At 45.1% G+C, this 20,487-nt stretch overlaps 1 protein-coding gene across 1 annotated transcript in view; it reads left to right on the top strand.

Moving 5' to 3' along the window:
- Nucleotides 1-20,487, top strand: part of DDX46 (DEAD-box helicase 46) — a 669,293-nt gene that overhangs the window by 58,083 nt on the left and 590,723 nt on the right. Inside the window, exons 5-6 of the mRNA XM_069199247.1 lie at nucleotides 1,020-1,185; nucleotides 8,331-8,476. Coding sequence (XP_069055348.1) covers nucleotides 1,020-1,185; nucleotides 8,331-8,476 — 312 coding nt within the window. The remainder of the gene's footprint in view (nucleotides 1-1,019; nucleotides 1,186-8,330; nucleotides 8,477-20,487) is intronic.

The following is a 20,487-nucleotide window of genomic DNA, read 5'->3' as shown; positions in this document are numbered from 1 at the left end:
TTGTAGCTTTACAAGCAATTGGAAATATGCAGCAATGCATTGCCAAAAATGTAGCTCTGATTTACTGAATTATTTATTAAGGAAGAAGCAATGTCAGCATCATGGGATTTTTTAATAGTGAGCCAGGACTGAAAAGTGGGGACTTGAAATGTTATTTAACAGCCGGCCTGCTGTGGAGAATGTAAATAAAATACAGCAATATAGAGGATTGGGCGACACAATGCAGCATCAGTTATTTCAGGTTTATAACACCCCATAAACCTCAGACACAATCAGTCTCTACCACCCACCATTGTTTGGCCTTGTCCCTTGACCAGTCATTGGTTCCCCATGCATATTGTCCTGCTGAATCCTATTTCATTCCACTTCCCCACCATCGCTCCCAGGAATATTCTTTTGTGAATATCATCTATGGCCTTCAGGGCAATCTACAGGCATAATGTGACATCAGAAATTACAGGTGAGCAAAATTCTTTAGCTCCAAATCGACTCCAGACCCGTAAATTAAAAGCCTGGCAATTATCAGCCATTGTGCTACAGTAAAGATAAGCTGTATTTTTTTTTTTTTTTTTTTTTTTTTTTACAAGTAACAACCAAACTATTGAACAGACTTTAACCTAATTTGAAAAAGTACACAGATGAAAATGACCCTTTTCTGTTCACACTACATTTGGTGGCATTTTGTAGGGCTGTTTTAGACCAGTTCTAAGCAAATAAATGAACATAGAGATTTGTACGGAAAATCTTCTGTTTATGTATCCGTTCCTGTATAAATGTTGAACCCCTCTGATCAATTTAAATTAATATTTCAGGAATTGCACAAAATTAAATACAGTCTAAAAAGTTGTATGCCTATTCTCTGTGCTCTTACATGATTTTCATGAAGGGATTATCCAGTCGCTGACTGTTTCATCATCATATTTTTAAGGCTACTGTTCACAATGTCTACAGTGCTCCCTCTGAAAGGATGACTTCTCTAACTATATGACTTACTAAAAACAAATCTTGTTTAATTACAGAATTTTGATCAAAACAAACTAGAGGAGGAAATGAGAAAACGGAAGGAGAGGGTAGAAAAATGGCGAGAAGACCAGCGAAAGAGGGCTATGGACAATATAGGAGAACTGAAAAAAGAAATCGAAGAGATGAAACAGGGAAAGAAATGGAGTTTAGAAGATGATGATGGTAACATAATTTGTTTTGTAGCTTTACAGAATTATTTAGTGTCTACTCACCATTTATTTAAAAAATGCCATGACATCTGTGCAGCTTCAGCATCAGAATTTCCTGAAACGTTATTAAAAAATATTTGTTGCCCTTCTAAGCCTTAGCAAATTATATAATGCTGACCTTAGTGTTGTGTATACTTGAAATTTGTATTACATTGTAGGCCACTGGCGATTGTGGTAACAGGGACCAGATTGTTTGCAGGGTTAAACCAAATTGTGTGCAAGGGTTGACTAAAGTATGCAGGATACCATGTAATTAAAGGCTGTAGGAAGTTGGCTCTGTATGCACTATTTCAAAGTAAGGAATAGTATGCACAGAGTCCAAGGGTTCCCCTTAGAGGTAAGATAGTGGCAAAAAGAGATGATACTAATGCTCTATTTTGTGGTAGTGTGGTCGAGCAGTAGGCTTATCAAAGGAGTAGTGTTAAGCATTTGTTGTACATACACACAGACAATAAATGAGGAACACACACTCAGAGACAATTCCAGGCCAATAGGTTTTTGTATAGAAAAATATATTTTCTTAGTTTATTTTGGTTCAGGTTCAAATTTTACATGTAATACTTTAAATGAAAGGTATTGCAGGTAGGTACTTTGAATAATCACAATAGCATATATACTTTTCAAATAAATCACATATAGCTATTTTAAAACTAGACAGTGCAATTTTCACAGTTCCTTGGGGGAGTAAGAGTTTGTTAGTTCTTGCAGGTAAGTAAACCACTTACGGGGTTCAAGTTTGGGTCCAAGGTAGGCCACCGTTGGGGGTTCAGAGCAACCTCAAAGTTACCACACCAGCAGCTCAGGGCCGGTCAGGTGCAGAGTTCAAAGTGGTGCCCAAAACGCATAGGCTTTAATGGAGAAGGGGGTGCCCCGGTTCTGGTCTGCCAGCAGGTAAGTACCCGCGTCTTTGGAGGGCAGACCAGGGGGGTTTTGTAGGGCACCGGGGGGACACAAGTTAGCACAGAAAGTACACCCTCAGCAGCACGGGGGCGGCCGGGTGCAGTGTGCAAACACACGTCGGGTTTCCAATGTAAATCAATGGGAGACCAAGGGGTCTCTTCAGCGATGCAGGCAAGGGGGGGGGCTCGTTGGGGTAGCCACCACCTGGGCAAGGGAGAAGGCCTCCTGGAGGTCACTCCTGCACTGGAGTTCCGATCTTTCAGGTCCTGGGGGCTGCGGGTGCAGAGTCTTTTCCAGGCGTCGGGATCTGGGAGTCAGGCAGTCGCGGTCAGGGGGAGCCTCGGGATTCCCTCTGCAGGCGTCGCTGTGGGGGCTCAGGGGGGGCAACTCTGGTTACTCACAGTCTCGTAGTCACCGGGGAGTCCTCCCTGAAGTGTTGTTTCTCCACAAGTCGAGCCGGGGGCGTCGGTTGCAGAGTAGCAAGTCTCACACTTCCGGCGGGAAACGCAGTTGTCTTGAAGTTGCTCCTTTGAAACAAAGTTGCAGTCTTGGGTGAACAGAGCCGCTGTCCTCAGGAGTTTCTTGGTCCTTCTAGAGCAGGGCAGTCCTCTGAGGATTCAGAGGTCGCTGGTCCTGGGGAAAACGTCGCTGGAGCAGTGTCTTTAGAAGTGGGGAGACAGGCCGGTAGAGCTGGGGCCAAAGCAGTTGGTGTCTCCGTCTTCTCTGCAGGGTTTTTCAGCTTAGCAGTCCTCTTCTTCTTAGGTTGCAGGAATCTGAGTTCCTAGGTTCAGGGGAGCCCTTAAATACTAAATTTAAGGGCGTGTTTAGGTCTGGGGGGTTAGTAGCCAATGGCTACTAGCCCTGAGGGTGGGTACACCCTCTTTGTGCCTCCTCCCAAGGGGAGGGGGTCACATTCCTATCCCTATTGGGGGAATCCTCCATCTGCAAGATGGAGGATTTCTAAAAGTTAGTCACCTCAGCTCAGGACACCTTAGGGGCTGTCCTGACTGGCCAGTGACGACTCCTTGTTATTCTCATTATTTCCTCCGGCCTTGCCGCCAAAAGTGGGGCCGTGGCCGGAGGGGGCGGGCAACTCCACTAGCTGGAGTGCCCTGTGGTGCTGGAACAAAGGGGGTGAGCCTTTGAGGCTCACCGCCAGGTGTTACAGCTCCTGCCTGGGGGAGGTGATAGCATCTCCACCCAGTGCAGGCTTTGTTACTAGCCACAGAGTGACATAGGCACTCTCCCCATGTGGCCAGCAACATGTAGTTGGTTAAGGTTTCAGGGGGCACCTCTAAGGTGCACTCTGGGGTGTATTTTACAATAAAATGTACACTGGCATCAGTGTGCATTTATTGTGCTGAGAAGTTTGATACCAAACTTCCCAGTTTTCAGTGTAGCCATTATGGTGCTGTGGAGTTCGTGTTTGACAGACTCCCAGACCATATACTCTTATGGCTACCCTGCACTTACAATGTCTAAGGTTTTGCTTAGACACTGTAGGGGCACAGTGCTCATGCACTGGTGCCCTCACCTGTGGTATAGTGCACCCTGCCTTAGGGCTGTAAGGCCTGCTAGAGGGGTGACTTATCTATACTGCATAGGCAGTGTGAGGTTGGCATGGCACCCTGAGGGTAGTGCCATGTCGACTTACTCGTTTTGTCCTCACCAGCACACACAAGCTGGCAAGCAGTGTGTCTGTGCTGAGTGAGGGGTCTCCAGGGTGGCATAAGACATGCTGCAGCCCTTAGAGACCTTTCCTGGCACCAGGGCCCTTGGTACCAGGGGTACCAGTTACAAGGGACTTACCTGGATGCCAGGGTGTGCCAATTGTGTAAACAAAGGTACAGGTTAGGGAAAGAACACTGGTGCTGGGGCCTGGTTAGCAGGCCTCTGCACACTTTCAAAACATAGCATCAGCAAAGGCAAAAAGTCAGGGGGTAACCATGCCAAGGAGGCATTTCCTTACAAAGGCAAATTACATGGAACTTTAAGTGACATTTTGTACATAGACAGTTTGATGTTCTAACACTCTTTGGTGCAAAATGACTATCTGTGTCGGAGAAAATGCATACATTTCTTAAAACGTGTAGTAGACCCTAATCCAAACTTTATTTACTAAAATAAATTAATCTATCTTTCTAGAAGCAAAGGACTCACATCTTCCTAAAACTGCCCTTTTTGCATTTCATAATATAATTGTTTGTTTAAAACTTGCACAATGATGCACTCGGAAAGCAAGCCTATATTTACTCACTGTGTTTGTCTCTTGCTCGGTCTTTTTCAAGAACATTTTAAAACTTGTCTTCGGTTTTGGATTCAAATTGTGTTCAAACTAACGGTTGCCTCGATTAACCATTTTTTTAAAAAAATTTTTTTTTTTTTTTAACTAGTAAGCATTCCTTTTCATATTCTATGTCTCTTGGTTGGAGGCACCTTAGGATTTAAGACTTTAAAAAGCGATGCAACATGTTTGGGATTATTTGTCCCTCTTGAAGTAAATGTTAATTTGAGAACAGAGTGTTGAACACTTGTATTTGCACGAAGCAAGACAATTCCAGAAAACATTTTAGTATCTTTTTTTGTCTGCTGCAGATAAAACCTCTTGTCTCACTTGCCAAGTCTGTGTATAATAATACACTTCCAAACACATGGCATCTTTGCTGCAGAAGTATATTATATCAATTTCACGATAAATATTGCTTCGTGTTCCTGTCCCACATAGTTTAATAACATCAGTGTTTCTACACACTTTCCAAACGTTTCCAGGAAGTTTGTATATCCAAGCCCCCTTATTGCTTATGTACCACCTGAAAAAAAAATAATGTGGGAAGTGGATGGAAGTCTTCTTCCCCTTTGCTGACTCATCTCCCGCCTACTTCCTCCAACCAGTCTTTTGTTCCTTTTGGCATCCACATGTGCATGAAAGGAAATAACATGGGATGAAAACCTCCTTCTCTCTGCTGGATCCTCCTTCAGACTGAGTTTGGACTCCCTTATGTTGAGATTTGTGCAGCTGATCCCTCCTTATTTCTGTATAACTTGTTTCTCTGGGTTTCATTTTTCTAGGGGGGTGATTTACATCTGAAGCAGTTTTCTTGTAGGTCCATTTAAAAAGGTGAACTACCTTAATCCTACTCATTATTAGGATGCCCCTCCTCTCCCTGTTTCTTCATGATTTCTCTGTTTTCTTGGCACCAGCTCTTTGACCAGCATCTTTGCCTCCATGACCATTGCAAGAGATCTGCCCTGCTCTGTTGTCCAAGAACTGTTGAGTGGGTCAACTATGCCTGCGGCAGCTGACTCATACTCTGTTCCCATTGTGCCTCGCTGCAGGTACACGGTATGATCCCATGACCTGTCAGCACTAGGATTTATCGAACTCCTCATTTTTACCCGAGCCCATTCATACCATTATTTGTAAACTTAAGAAGGAGAATTTGACAAAATTAAGGGGGGGAATTTATTTTCCCCAGTAGTTGAGACCACTGCGGACTCGTGGTGACAGAGAAGTGGTCTAGTGGTACCCTAGCAGTGGACAGTCATCTTGCTCTAGTGCCTATAAAAGTACTTAGTATAGCACTATCTTCACATGAAAATAAACATTTTTTTTCCCCTACGGCTTTAAATCATCAAATTGCATGCTATCTCAGAAGTGTCATGTAAATTCCTATAATCATGCATGGAGAACTGAAAAATTAAGAACTGATAAGAGACTTAATTAATAGTCTGGTTTCTTTGGTATTGCTCTTTGGCTCTGTCCATAACCCTTCTGCCAGATCCAAGCCACCCAGTGAATCTCTTGATGTGTTTAACCTAGGGTAAGTGAAGGTTGAGTTTGCAAATTAAAACGTCATATGACACTTCTTGATATAATTGTAGTGCTGGAATGGAACATAATCTGGCTCAGTGCTTTAAAGGTCTTAAAAGCTGTATAGTCTCAGATGTCTTAACTTGTAATTCTTCATAGAGCAGCAGTAGTGGTGTTAACTTGTGGGAGATGGCTGATTGCCCCTAAAAATGTTTTGTGGGTAATGGACAGCATGAACATTTAATTGGTGCCAAAGATCTGCACCCGTTTGCGCCGAAAGGTACATGTTTGCCTGAAAATATTTGATGATGCTGAGAGCGGACTAGCCCCAAGTTGTCAATCAAACCCTGTAAGAATTTAAAGTGTTGGCCAAAGCCAAGAATTTCTATACTTTAAACTAAGGTCCAAATAAGACACAATTTTCAGTTTAGAATTATTCAATTTTAACTTTTCTCATCTACCATCATCAGAACCTTGCATTTGCTCTCGATGATTTTCAGCTTCATGATGCACCAACTTTGAGATACAAACAGCTTGTGAAGATCTATTTAGGTGTGAGCAGTTAATGCTTTATCATCTGCAAAACAGAGGCTCGTTAAATGTTCCTCCTACCCCTAAATATGGAACATCACTAGTTAAACGTTTCAATGTTTTATCTGAATCATTTATGTAAAAATTAAAAAGAATGGGCAGTCCTGCACCCATCTCGCCCTCTTGTTTATAATACAGCTATTTGTGCAATCTCCATTGAGTTCAAAACAGATCTTGGCTGATTTATCCAATACACTAGTAATACAGATACTTTATCAATTTGTTCTTCAAACTGGATCTCTGTAATATCTAACATCGTTTTGAAAACTACAAATGCACTGTACAGCATGTCTTTCCCTAACTGCACACATTTAATTACACATAGCATCAGATTTAAGACATGGTCCAAATTTATGTGAGTGGGGTGGTAACCAGCTTGGGATTCATTGATTGATAACATGAAAATCCAAAACGGACATCATTCAATTGCAAAATACATTTTTGAATAGTTTCCCCAAAGTATCGAGAAACACTAAGTCAAACATTTGATGGTGACTGTAGGGTACTTGGTACAGGCACACAGACACACGCTGCCAGGTCGCCATTGTTCTTTTCCCCAAATCTGCACTACTGTTTCCCCAGTTGGAAATCCTTTAGCACCCTCTGTAAGTCCCGAGTAAAATGGTAACTCTGGTACCTAGGGCCGAGGGGATACCCTGAAACCGGTCCCAGGATGCTTGTTTCTGGTCCAGGGAGGACCTGGCTTGGCAGTTCCGGCAAGACTGTTCCCATGAGGAACTGGGTCAAGACTGATTTGCATATGGCTGGGTCCAAACTGGGGTGGCATGGTGAGCAAAAGAACGATGGATTAAGCCCAGATCTGTGACTGGGGTTGAGTGTTTGCATTGTTCACCACTCCGTCCATCATCCTTTTGTGTTGCTATCATTTTAATTCAGCCTTGTGTGTTTCAATTATAGCTTCAGGTTAGAGTAATTCAAAGCCAGCAGTACCTTTTCTTTGCACATCAATATGAATGTTTTACTCTAATGTGCATTAAATAAAACAGGGTTTTTACTCCTATTCTACGTGCACATGCTTGCTAGGAAGCATCCAAACTGTTTTATTCAAATTATCGGAGATGGTTAATATTTCAAAAACATTTTCATTTTTATTGCAAGCATATGCCATCATATTTAGGTGGCATGTTTTCTTTCTTTCTTTTTTTGTATTCTAATTGACATCGCAAATGCTTGTTTTATTAGCTATTTAGATCCCGTATTTACACCTTTTTTTTGCAAAAATAGAGACCCAGAAAATGGGCACCCCAGAATACCAGGGGCAGTTGTTTTTTTATTTTGTTTATAAAAATGGTCCCAACATTAGGATACACAGGGTGTAAGGGGAGGCCTCCTCTTTGGCCTTGCTGGTGCACTTCCCCTAAACCCTACTGCATCATCTCTTCCGTCTCGCTGCTCCTTTTCTTTTTCACACAGTCTTTCATACTCTCATACAGTCAGCCGCTTTCCAACCCTTATGTAATTTACAGCCTTTGTTTAGTTTGAGCATAGGATAGCGATGCACTTAGCAAAAGTTTTTTTTTTTGTGCTAAATATTCCTCTCCCCATACATCCTCCATCAACAACATGGTTTATTCTGCCATTTTGCGTGCCCATTCTAGAACTCTATTTAATTTATTTATTTTTAGAAAAGTTTATTTTTCATATCTTGAGATACTCTCTATTTCTGTGCACATAGCACGTGACACTATCCTGTATTCACATTGCCAGTTTTCATTTTCAGACATTCCCTTCATCACACGTTTGAATGTGATTCTTTTAATTCTGTAAAATTCCAGATGATGAAGAGGAGCAAGCTGAGGGGGAAAAAGAAGGCACAGAGGCAGAAGATGAAGAACTGGATCCCTTAGATGCTTATATGGAGGAAGTAAAAGAAGAGGTCAAGAAATGTAATATGGGCAGCATGAAGGGCGGAAGTGAAAAGGTCAGATTTAATTTGTATTTCAGATCCTTTTGTTAAATGTTCAAAAGCAGATCAGGACTTTTAGGTTTTAGTGCATGTCAGTCTCTAACAGACATTAGGATTCCCTTTCCATTGTCAGAAAAGCCACAGAAGTGTTGACACTTCTTGAGGGGAATAACTTTCAGTTAATATTAACAGTTGACTCCCAAGCCCTGTGCTAATGGATCATGAGGAAATGGTGCAAGGTTTTGCATTTCTTCTGCTGGGCAGAATATTTGAACAATATTTGTTAAACTGTGTGTACATTTACATTAGCAATATTAGTATTAAAATATTCTGAATTGCTGAAGGCAAAAGCGGGAAATTGTGCTGACCATCGTTTTCAAAAAGTATTTCTTTTACCATTCTTAATACAACTCCGGAAGGAAAACTACTTTATTTAGGTTGTGGGGAATGTAGTCAGCATTTTTTTTTCAGACTGTTTTTTCTCTTGTGGGTTAACTGAGCTTCCATTGATCTCCGTGCTTTGTGATTTAGGGAGGAAAGGTTGAGTAATTTTGTTTTAACAATTTTTCTTTTTCCCCCTATTCTCAAACAAGTATATTCATAATGAAATAAAGTCTCTTTGACCTTGTAGCTTTCTTACATTTTTCATCTTTACAATTTTTATGATGAACTATGCTATATAGGACCTTTCTGCCCTGTGGTGGGGAGGCAGCAGAATGAGTGACTCCCCAAGAGAGACAATTCTAAGTAATACATCTAAGGCCCAGACACCTTTTTAGGTTTTGCCTGCACAGCGAAATCTTTTAAGTTTGAAAAAAATAATAATCTTTAAAGGGGGCTTAGAGCCCACCCATTGCTTACCTTGACTTACCATTGGCTGGCTCCCACGTGGTCGCACACATCGCTCTACTTACCATTGGCTGGCTCCCACAAACTCTTTGATGGTTAACCTTCCTCCTTGCCTCCGTCATCGACAGTGAAGACTGGCCTCGGAACCAAGTACTGCTTCAGGTACCCCCTCTCCTACTCGGCACTCCATACGAGTGCACCTGCAGGCCGTCTGAATGAATGTTCCTTGTGAAAAAAAGATGAGCATAAGGGTTGTTGTCTTGTAATTATTATCAACATTGAGTGGAGTGGATATGACATAACGGCCAGAGCGGCTGACTTTTTAAGTGTGGAACCAGGTTCTAGCATTGGCTTTGGCTCCCGTGATTCTGGTCAAATCACTTAATCTCGTTGTGCCTTAAAAAAAAAATATATTGTTTTTTGGTAATGTAACTGGGGCACATGTAAAGGGCTCCAATAACTTCGGGTCGGGTTTGCACTATATAATAGTGCACAAACAATATATACATATTTCTGAATATAATGCATTATGAGAAAAGCCTGCAATTACGCAGCTGTGCCGCTCTCCGTTGTTTCACTCACACACACCCTCTTCCTGCTCTCCACTGTTTCCTATTCTCCTTTCTCATATTTCTTAAACCCTCTGTGTTAATTTTAGACCTATCTCACAGCAGTGGATGGCTGGTGTTCAACATGGCATACAGGGAACAAAAAACGCTACGATAATGTCTGTGTTAGCCGCTACGTAGTGCTTTTTAATTTTTTTTTGTTTTGTTTTTACCTTAAGCCATATTGGCACGCTGCCGTGCAACATGGTAAATAAAAAAAATTGTAAAATCAATCGATCTCGCATAGGCGAAACCTATTGGCTTTGCAAATGCTTGTTGTATTTTTAGCCCAGCCTCTGGTGCGGTACACTGGCACTGCTGCCATATGCCAGTCCATGTTTGTACATCAGGTATCTAGCGCTGGTGCATTGGGACAGCTCCATTTTTGTGGAGTGCCTCTGTTTGCCACCACCAGACCTAGATTTGCAAATGTTTTGGAAGTCTTACATGTTGTTGTTCTCCGCACATTCTCAAGAGAGTAATTGTAGCTAGTATATTAATAAATCTGCATAAACTTTAATCCAAGTGATCTTAATTCCTGGCTCAAAGACCTGAGTCCGGAGACAATCCCAAGCACAGCATCCCCAAATGTATTCCATTGTAGAGTGCTACTGAGCATTTTGAGATGGGTCTTTACGTAGTACACCTTTGAATTTTTTTTTTTAATTATTAGTTATCTGATTCCAGGCATAATCACAACTTCTGCATGACAACAGAACTTCTTTCCAATTACCGTCTGTGAGAGATTCCATATTTCTTTCATTTCCTCTCTGAGCCTATACCATTAATTGGGAGGATTGTTCATGACTTTTATAAAAAAAAAAAAAAAACTTGTAAACCTTCATATTTTTGTAAAGCGTGTGTGAACTGTAAGTATCAAATCAATAAGTGAAGAGGTATATTCTGAATTATCCATGCCATGTACTTTTCAGAACTATTGGACACATTTCATGCCTGGTGGTCCTCAGAAATACCTTATCCTAAGACATTCAAACTGGTCTCGTTTTCAGAACACTGCAAGCCTCAATATCTCTTGCACTATTTTCCTGCATCATTCATCCTTTTGAGTAGTACCCATTCTATAAACTCTTCTGGGGATAAGCTCTAAGGACACAGTCATCTGCGTTGACTTCTTTCTTGGTCTGATTGTGATTCAATAACTGCATTCAAAATGTTAGCTAAGAACTGTTGTGGTGTCTGGAGCTCCCAAAACGATACACTTGGTAGAACTGTTTCCCCGGGTCTGTTCCTGGAAACAAGTACGTTGTTCCTATTCCATGTTGCATGCCCATCTGACCCTATCCCACCCTCATTTGGTCACCTGTGGATTAGTGAGTGCCTCCTGTGAGGGCCTGGTCTTCGCATTGGGCAGGATCCAACAGTTCCTGAGATGGAGAGAGAGCCACAGTCAGTCTCATAAGGTTTGATTAGCAGGTAGCATCCTATCTTATAAACATGTAGAATCAATGTGTGCTGTGCTGTGTATGTCAAAGTGTTTTCCCGGAACCCCTACACAATCAGAATCGTTACCTCTAAAGGTTGACTAATGTGGAATCTAGTCTTTGTCCTAGGGGTTTTGATGATTACAATCCCATACATGTCAACATTTTAGAAGAGCGAGATTAAAAAAACAATAATCGGGAGAATGTATATCCCCTGTTGACTTCTATTGAAGCAGAGGCAATTTCAGGCAGCTGACAGCCCAAAATAAAGCCATTTGTGGCCTCTGAAATCGGGAGTCGTCCGCCTGAATATGGTTTATTGAAATGTATGCATTAATTCCATTTGGTTCAAGACCAGAGAGTTCTGCTGCCTACCTGATTGCCCACGGCCTCTCCCTGCACATCCATTGCACCTAGCCTCTGTCACCCACTGTGAGGGTCAGTCCCTCCTGAAAATGAAAAGTTGAAGTGCATATACTTTATGTCAAAAGAAACAGACATAAAGGAATATGAGCCATGATACTGCTGATATCAGCATCCAGACAGAGTTTCACTAGAAACACCTTTTATAGTGTCCCTGCATAGAAAAAAGGCAGCCTGAAACAACAGTAGATATGTTTGTTACAGCATTGTACAGTGAAGGTCCATTTGCTATTAATGAGATCTTATTCTATTTTAATTAGCTGTATGTCACAATACTAAGGACAAAATAGTCTTACACAAATATAGTATATTATACTTAGGCCGATCTGCCCCGGGGGGGGGGGGATGAGTGCAGAAGCCGCTAGACACCAGGTGTAGGAAGTTGGCTCTGTATGTGCTATTTCAAAGTAAGGAATAGCATGCACAGAGTCCAAGGGTTCCCCTTAGAGGTAAAATAGTGGTAAAAAGAGATAATACTAATGCTCTATTTTGTGGTAGTGTGGTCGAGCAGTAGGCTTATCCAAGGAGTAGTGTTAAGCATTTGTTGTACATACACATAGACAATAAATGAGGTACACACACTCAGAGACAAATCCAGCCAATAGGTTTTTATATAGAAAAATATCTTTTCTTAGTTTATTTTAAGAACCACAGGTTCAAATTCTACATGTAATAGCTCATTCGAAAGGTATTGCAGGTAAGTACTTTAGGAACTTCAAATCATCAAAATTGCATGTATACTTTTCAAGTTATTCACAAATAGCTGTTTTAAAAGTGGACACTTAGTGCAATTTTCACAGTTCCTAGGGGAGGTAAGTATTTGTTAGTTTTACCAGGTAAGTAAGACACTTACAGGGTTCAGTTCTTGGTCCAAGGTAGCCCACCGTTGGGGGTTCAGAGCAACCCCAAAGTCACCACACCAGCAGCTCAGGGCCGGTCAGGTGCAGAGTTCAAAGTGGTGCCCAAAACACATAGGCTAGAATGGAGAGAAGGGGGTGCCCCGGTTCCGGTCTGCTTGCAGGTAAGTACCCGCGTCTTCGGAGGGCAGACCAGGGGGGTTTTGTAGGGCACCGGGGGGGACACAAGTCCACACAGAAATTTCACCCTCAGCGGCGCGGGGGCGGCCGGGTGCAGTGTAGAAACAAGCGTCGGGTTCGCAATGTTAGTCTATGAGAGATCTCGGGATCTCTTCAGCGCTGCAGGCAGGCAAGGGGGGGGTTCCTCGGGGAAACCTCCACTTGGGCAAGGGAGAGGGACTCCTGGGGGTCACTTCTCCAGTGAAAGTCCGGTCCTTCAGGTCCTGGGGGCTGCGGGTGCAGGGTCTCTCCCAGGCGTCGGGACTTTAGGTTCAAAGAGTCGCGGTCAGGGGAAGCCTCGGGATTCCCTCTGCAGGCGGCGCTGTGGGGGCTCAGGGGGGACAGGTTTTGGTACTCACAGTATCAGAGTAGTCCTGGGGTCCCTCCTGAGGCGTCGGATCTCCACCAGCCGAGTCGGGGTCGCCGGGTGCAGTGTTGCAAGTCTCACGCTTCTTGCGGGGAGCTTGCAGGGTTCTTTAAAGCTGCTGGAAACAAAGTTGCAGCTTTTCTTGGAGCAGGTCCGCTGTCCTCGGGAGTTTCTTGTCTTTTCGAAGCAGGGGCAGTCCTCAGAGGATGTCGAGGTCGCTGGTCCCTTTGGAAGGCGTCGCTGGAGCAGGATCTTTGGAAGGCAGGAGACAGGCCGGTGAGTTTCTGGAGCCAAGGCAGTTGTCGTCTTCTGGTCTTCCGCTGCAGGGGTTTTCAGCTGGGCCGTCCTTCTTCTTGTGGTTGCAGGAATCTAATTTTCTAGGGTTCAGGGTAGCCCTTAAATACAAAATTTAAGGGCGTGTTTAGGTCTGGGGGGTTAGTAGCCAATGGCTACTAGCCCTGAGGGTGGGTACACCCTCTTTGTGCCTCCTCCCAAGGGGAGGGGGTCACAATCCTAACCCTATTGGGGGGAATCCTCCATCTGCAAGATGGAGGATTTCTAAAAGTTAGAGTCACCTCAGCTCAGGACACCTTAGGGGCTGTCCTGACTGGCCAGTGACTCCTCCTTGTTATTCTCATTATTTTCTCCGGCCTTGCCGCCAAAAGTGGGGCCTGGCCGGAGGGGGCGGGCAACTCCACTAGCTGGAGGGTCCTGCTGGGTTGGCACAAAGGAGGTGAGCCTTTGAGGCTCACCGCCAGGTGTGACAATTCCTGCCTGGGGGAGGTGTTAGCATCTCCACCCAGTGCAGGCTTTGTTACTGGCCTCAGAGTGACAAAGGCACTCTCCCCATGGGGCCAGCAACATGTCTCGGTTTGTGGCAGGCTGCTAAAACTAGTCAGCCTACACAGATAGTCGGTTAAGTTTCAGGGGGCACCTTTAAGGTGCCCTCTGGGGTGTATTTTACAATAAAATGTACACTGGCATCAGTGTGCATTTATTGTGCTGAGAAGTTTGATACCAAACTTCCCAGTTTTCAGTGTAGCCATTATGGTGCTGTGGAGTTCGTGTAAAACAGACTCCCAGACCATATACTCTTATGGCTACCCTGCACTTACAATGTCTAAGGTTTTGCTTAGACACTGTAGGGGCACAGTGCTCATGCACTGGTACCCTCACCTATGGTATAGTGCACCCTGCCTTAGGGCTGTAAGGCCTGCTAGAGGGGTGTCTTACCTATACTGCATAGGCAGTGAGAGGCTGGCATGGCACCCTGAGGGGAGTGCCATGTTGACTTACTCATTTTGTTCTCACCAGCACACACAGGCTTGTAAGCAGTGTGTCTGTGCTGAGTGAGGGGTCTCTAGGGTGGCATAATACATGCTACAGCCCTTAGAGACCTTCCCTGGCATCAGGGCCCTTGGTACCAGAGGTACCAGTTACAAGGGACTTATCTGGATGCCAGGGTGTGCCAATTGTGGAAACAATGGTACATTTTAGGTGAAAGAACACTGGTGCTGGGGCCTGGTTAGCAGGGTCCCAGCACACTTCTCAGTCAAGTCAGCATCAGTATCAGGCAAAAAGTGGGGGGTAACTGCAACAGGGAGCCATTTCTTTACACAAGCCCCCCCCAGCCCACAGGCCAGGAGACTCAGCCAACGCTGGAAGAGTCTTCCTAGTCTGTCAGGCGAGGAAGAGTAGAGGGAATGGCTGGTTTGTTGCAGGGCCTACTCTGCCTTACATCCTCCTGTTCAGGTCATTCCCTCTGGGGAACTGACCCACTTCCACAGTGATAGGACCTAGTCTGAACTGCCTCTTGTCTGTGCTTTTTATGTCTTCACCCATTCTCTCTATTTTGAGGTCAGAGGTATCCACCTCTGCTAATCTTATCTTAGCCAGGGTCACCCCTAGCTTACCCAAAGAGGTTACCCAGAGCTGGAGTAACCCCACCATGACCAACAGGGTCAGGGGGCCTAACTTGTTATTTGGCATGGGGTCAGACCACCATGCCAAGGATAGTGCAGCCATAAAGGCTAACACCCAGCAGAGGCCACTGACAGCTGTCAGTGCCCAGAACCACACCTTTAGCTCTTCACCTACAAGGGAAGGGGCTAAGTTACAGGCTTCTTTGGGTTCAGGGTGCCTGTCTGCTGTATTAGAGTGGGGGGTTACCACATCTTGTAGTAAACACCCTTCTTCCACTCTTTCTTCTGTTAGCTGAGGAGCCACCCACTCAGGCTTAACAGTTGCCTGACTAGCCAGGACTTCTTGTGGGTCAGGTTGGACTTTATCAGAGCCATTTTTGGAGTTCTCCCCTACTGGAGCAGGATCTCCTTGGCTTGCTGGAACCTTGGCTAAAGGTTGTCCACCTTTCCTACTCTGTTTCCTTTTCTTTTTCCTCTGGGGCCTACTTGCATTTACTGCAGAGGCAGGCACTCCAGAATCCTTGGGAGAGGACTGGCCCTGGACCAGTTCTTCTCTTAGGCTCTGACTAACCTCTGGGTAGTCATTTCCAAGGAGACAATCAAGGGGGAGGTCTGTACTGACTACCACCCTTCTCCAGCTAAAAGTTCCACCCACTTCTATGGGCACAAGAGCCACAGGCCTATTAGTGACCCTGTCTGGGCTAACTCTTACTCTGGCCATCTCACCTGGGAGGTACTGGTTTGAGAGCACCAGCCTGTCATGCACAATAGTGTGACTGGCACAAGTGTCTCTCAGGGCAGTGGCTGGGATTCCATTCACCTGTAGGTGGTGGAAGTGTCTACTTCCCTCTGGAATCTCCAACTCACCTGTTGGGCCCATTTTCCAGTTGAAAGCTATGAAGACCTCCTCATCTGAGGAGTCATCTCCAATGGCTACACTGGTTACCCCTGGAATTTTGTTTTGGGGTTTGTTTTTGGGACAAGAAGTGTCCTTGGTGTGGTGCCCAGACTGTTTACAGTTGTGGCACCATGCCTTAGTGGCATCCCAGTTCTTACCCTGGTACCCACCTTTGTTTTGGGTTGTGTCTTGGGGCCCACCCACCTGTTCTGGTTTTTGGGGGCCTACAGAGGACTCTTTTTCTTTGTTTCTAGTGTCACCCACTTTCTCCTGGGGAGTTTTTGTAACCCCTTTCTTTTGGTCACCCCCAGTGGAAGTTTTGGTTACCCTAGTCTTGACCCAGTGGTCTGCCTTCTTTCCCAATTCTTGGGGAGAAATTGGACCTAGGTCTACCAGATACTGATGCAACTTTTCATTGAAGCAGTTACTTAAAATGTGTTCTTTCATAAACAAATTATAAAGCCCAACATAGTCACACACTTCATTTCCAGTTAACCAACCATCTAGTGTTTTTACTGAGTAGTCTACAAAATCAACCCAGGTCTGGCTCGAGGATTTTTGAGCCCCCCTGAATCTAATTCTATACTCCTCAGTGGAGAATCCAAAGCCCTCAATCAGGGTACCCTTCATGAGGTCATAAGATTCTGCATCTTTTCCAGAGAGTGTGAGGAGTCTATCCCTACACTTTCCAGTGAACATTTCCCAAAGGAGAGCACCCCAGTGAGATCTGTTCACTTTTCTGGTTACACAAGCCCTCTCAAAAGCTGTGAACCATTTGGTGATGTCATCACCATCTTCATATTTTGTTACAATCCCTTTGGGGATTTTTAGGATGTCAGGAGAATCTCTGACCCTATTTAAGTTGCTGCCACCATCGATGGGACCTAGGCCCATCTCTTTTCTTTCCCTTTCTATGGCTAGGAGCTGCTTTTCCAAAGCCAATCTTTTGACCATCCTGGCTAACAGGGGGTCATCTTCACTGGAGTTATCCTCAGTGATTTCAGAGGTGTTGGTCTCTCCTGTGAGGGAACCAGCATCTCTGACTATTATTTTTGGAGACAGGGTTTGAGGGACCCTCTTCTCCCTAGATAGGACTGGTAGGGGGGAATTTTCCTCCAAGTCACTATCCTCTTCCTCTGAGTTGCCACCTCAGAGGGGTTGGCCTTTTCAAACTCTGCCAAAAGCTCCTGGAGCTGTATTTTGGTAGGTTTGGGGCCCATTGTTATTTTCTTTATTTTACAGAGTGACCTTAGCTCCCTCATCTTAAGATGGAGGTAAGGTGTGGTGTCGAGTTCCACCACAGTCACATCTGTGCTAGACATTTTGCTTCTAAAAGTTGGAATACTTTTTAAGAATCTACAACTGTTTCTAGAATCTAATTCAAACTTTTAACAAACTTTTAAACTCTAAAAAGACAATGCTAAACAGGGACTTAACACACAAGGCCCTAGCAGGACTTTTAAGAATTTAGAAAACTTTCAAATTGCAAAAATGAATTTCTAATGACAATTTTGGAATTTGTCGTGTGATCAGGTATTGGCTGAGTAGTCCAGCAAATGCAAAGTCTTGTACCCCACCGCTGATCCACCAATGTAGGAAGTTGGCTTTGTATGTGCTATTTCAAAGTAAGGAATAGCATGCACAGAGTCCAAGGGTTCCCCTTAGAGGTAAAATAGTGGTAAAAAGAGATAATACTAATGCTCTATTTTGTGGTAGTGTGGTCGAGCAGTAGGCTTATCCAAGGAGTAGTGTTAAGCATTTGTTGTACATACACATAGACAATAAATGAGGTACACACACTCAGAGACAAATCCAGCCAATAGGTTTTTATATAGAAAAATATCTTTTCTTAGTTTATTTTAAGAACCACAGGTTCAAATTCTACATGTAATAGCTCATTCGAAAGGTATTGCAGGTAAGTACTTTAGGAACTTCAAATCATCAAAATTGCATGTATACTTTTCAAGTTATTCACAAATAGCTGTTTTAAAAGTGGACACTTAGTGCAATTTTCACAGTTCCTAGGGGAGGTAAGTATTTGTTAGTTTTACCAGGTAAGTAAGACACTTACAGGGTTCAGTTCTTGGTCCAAGGTAGCCCACCGTTGGGGGTTCAGAGCAACCCCAAAGTCACCACACCAGCAGCTCAGGGCCGGTCAGGTGCAGAGTTCAAAGTGGTGCCCAAAACACATAGGCTAGAATGGAGAGAAGGGGGTGCCCCGGTTCCGGTCTGCTTGCAGGTAAGTACCCGCGTCTTCGGAGGGCAGACCAGGGGGGTTTTGTAGGGCACCGGGGGGGACACAAGTCCACACAGAAATTTCACCCTCAGCGGCGCGGGGGCGGCCGGGTGCAGTGTAGAAACAAGCGTCGGGTTCGCAATGTTAGTCTATGAGAGATCTCGGGATCTCTTCAGCGCTGCAGGCAGGCAAGGGGGGGGTTCCTCGGGGAAACCTCCACTTGGGCAAGGGAGAGGGACTCCTGGGGGTCACTTCTCCAGTGAAAGTCCGGTCCTTCAGGTCCTGGGGGCTGCGGGTGCAGGGTCTCTCCCAGGCGTCGGGACTTTAGGTTCAAAGAGTCGCGGTCAGGGGAAGCCTCGGGATTCCCTCTGCAGGCGGCGCTGTGGGGACTCAGGGGGGACAGGTTTTGGTACTCACAGTATCAGAGTAGTCCTGGGGTCCCTCCTGAGGCGTCGGATCTCCACCAGCCGAGTCGGGGTCGCCGGGTGCAGTGTTGCAAGTCTCACGCTTCTTGCGGGGAGCTTGCAGGGTTCTTTAAAGCTGCTGGAAACAAAGTTGCAGCTTTTCTTGGAGCAGGTCCGCTGTCCTCGGGAGTTTCTTGTCTTTTCGAAGCAGGGGCAGTCCTCAGAGGATGTCGAGGTCGCTGGTCCCTTTGGAAGGCGTCGCTGGAGCAGGATCTTTGGAAGGCAGGAGACAGGCCGGTGAGTTTCTGGAGCCAAGGCAGTTGTCGTCTTCTGGTCTTCCGCTGCAGGGGTTTTCAGCTGGGCCGTCCTTCTTCTTGTGGTTGCAGGAATCTAATTTTCTAGGGTTCAGGGTAGCCCTTAAATACTAAATTTAAGGGCGTGTTTAGGTCTGGGGGGTTAGTAGCCAATGGCTACTAGCCCTGAGGGTGGGTACACCCTCTTTGTGCCTCCTCCCAAGGGGAGGGGGTCACAATCCTAACCCTATTGGGGGGAATCCTCCATCTGCAAGATGGAGGATTTCTAAAAGTTAGAGTCACCTCAGCTCAGGACACCTTAGGGGCTGTCCTGACTGGCCAGTGACTCCTCCTTGTTATTCTCATTATTTTCTCCGGCCTTGCCGCCAAAAGTGGGGCCTGGCCGGAGGGGGCGGGCAACTCCACTAGCTGGAGTGTCCTGCTGGGTTGGCACAAAGGAGGTGAGCCTTTGAGGCTCACCGCCAGGTGTGACAATTCCTGCCTGGGGGAGGTGTTAGCATCTCCACCCAGTGCAGGCTTTGTTACTGGCCTCAGAGTGACAAAGGCACTCTCCCCATGGGGCCAGCAACATGTCTCGGTTTGTGGCAGGCTGCTAAAACTAGTCAGCCTACACAGATAGTCGGTTAAGTTTCAGGGGGCACCTCTAAGGTGCCCTCTGGGGTGTATTTTACAATAAAATGTACACTGGCATCAGTGTGCATTTATTGTGCTGAGAAGTTTGATACCAAACTTCCCAGTTTTCAGTGTAGCCATTATGGTGCTGTGGAGTTCGTGTAAAACAGACTCCCAGACCATATACTCTTATGGCTACCCTGCACTTACAATGTCTAAGGTTTTGCTTAGACACTGTAGGGGCACAGTGCTCATGCACTGGTACCCTCACCTATGGTATAGTGCACCCTGCCTTAGGGCTGTAAGGCCTGCTAGAGGGGTGTCTTACCTATACTGCATAGGCAGTGAGAGGCTGGCATGGCACCCTGAGGGGAGTGCCATGTCGACTTACTCATTTTGTTCTCACCAGCACACACAGGCTTGTAAGCAGTGTGTCTGTGCTGAGTGAGGGGTCTCTAGGGTGGCATAATACATGCTACAGCCCTTAGAGACCTTCCCTGGCATCAGGGCCCTTGGTACCAGAGGTACCAGTTACAAGGGACTTATCTGGATGCCAGGGTGTGCCAATTGTGGAAACAATGGTACATTTTAGGTGAAAGAACACTGGTGCTGGGGCCTGGTTAGCAGGGTCCCAGCACACTTCTCAGTCAAGTCAGCATCAGTATCAGGCAAAAAGTGGGGGGTAACTGCAACAGGGAGCCATTTCTTTACACCAGGGATCATTTTTTTTTGTTTTTTTGTTTTATGTATGTGAGGAGCGACCGCTTAGGCAAGGGTCGCTCCCCTGGGGGGCACATTGTCTTTAGGCTATTTCTGCGCCCCTTGTAACCATAGTAGATGCCAGGGAATTAAAAAATAAAAATAGGGTGGTGGTG

This window comes from Pleurodeles waltl, chromosome 7 (genome assembly GCF_031143425.1).
Source record: "Pleurodeles waltl isolate 20211129_DDA chromosome 7, aPleWal1.hap1.20221129, whole genome shotgun sequence".
Lineage (NCBI taxonomy): Eukaryota > Metazoa > Chordata > Amphibia > Caudata > Salamandridae > Pleurodeles > Pleurodeles waltl.
This window is presented reverse-complemented; position numbering and strand designations above follow the sequence as displayed.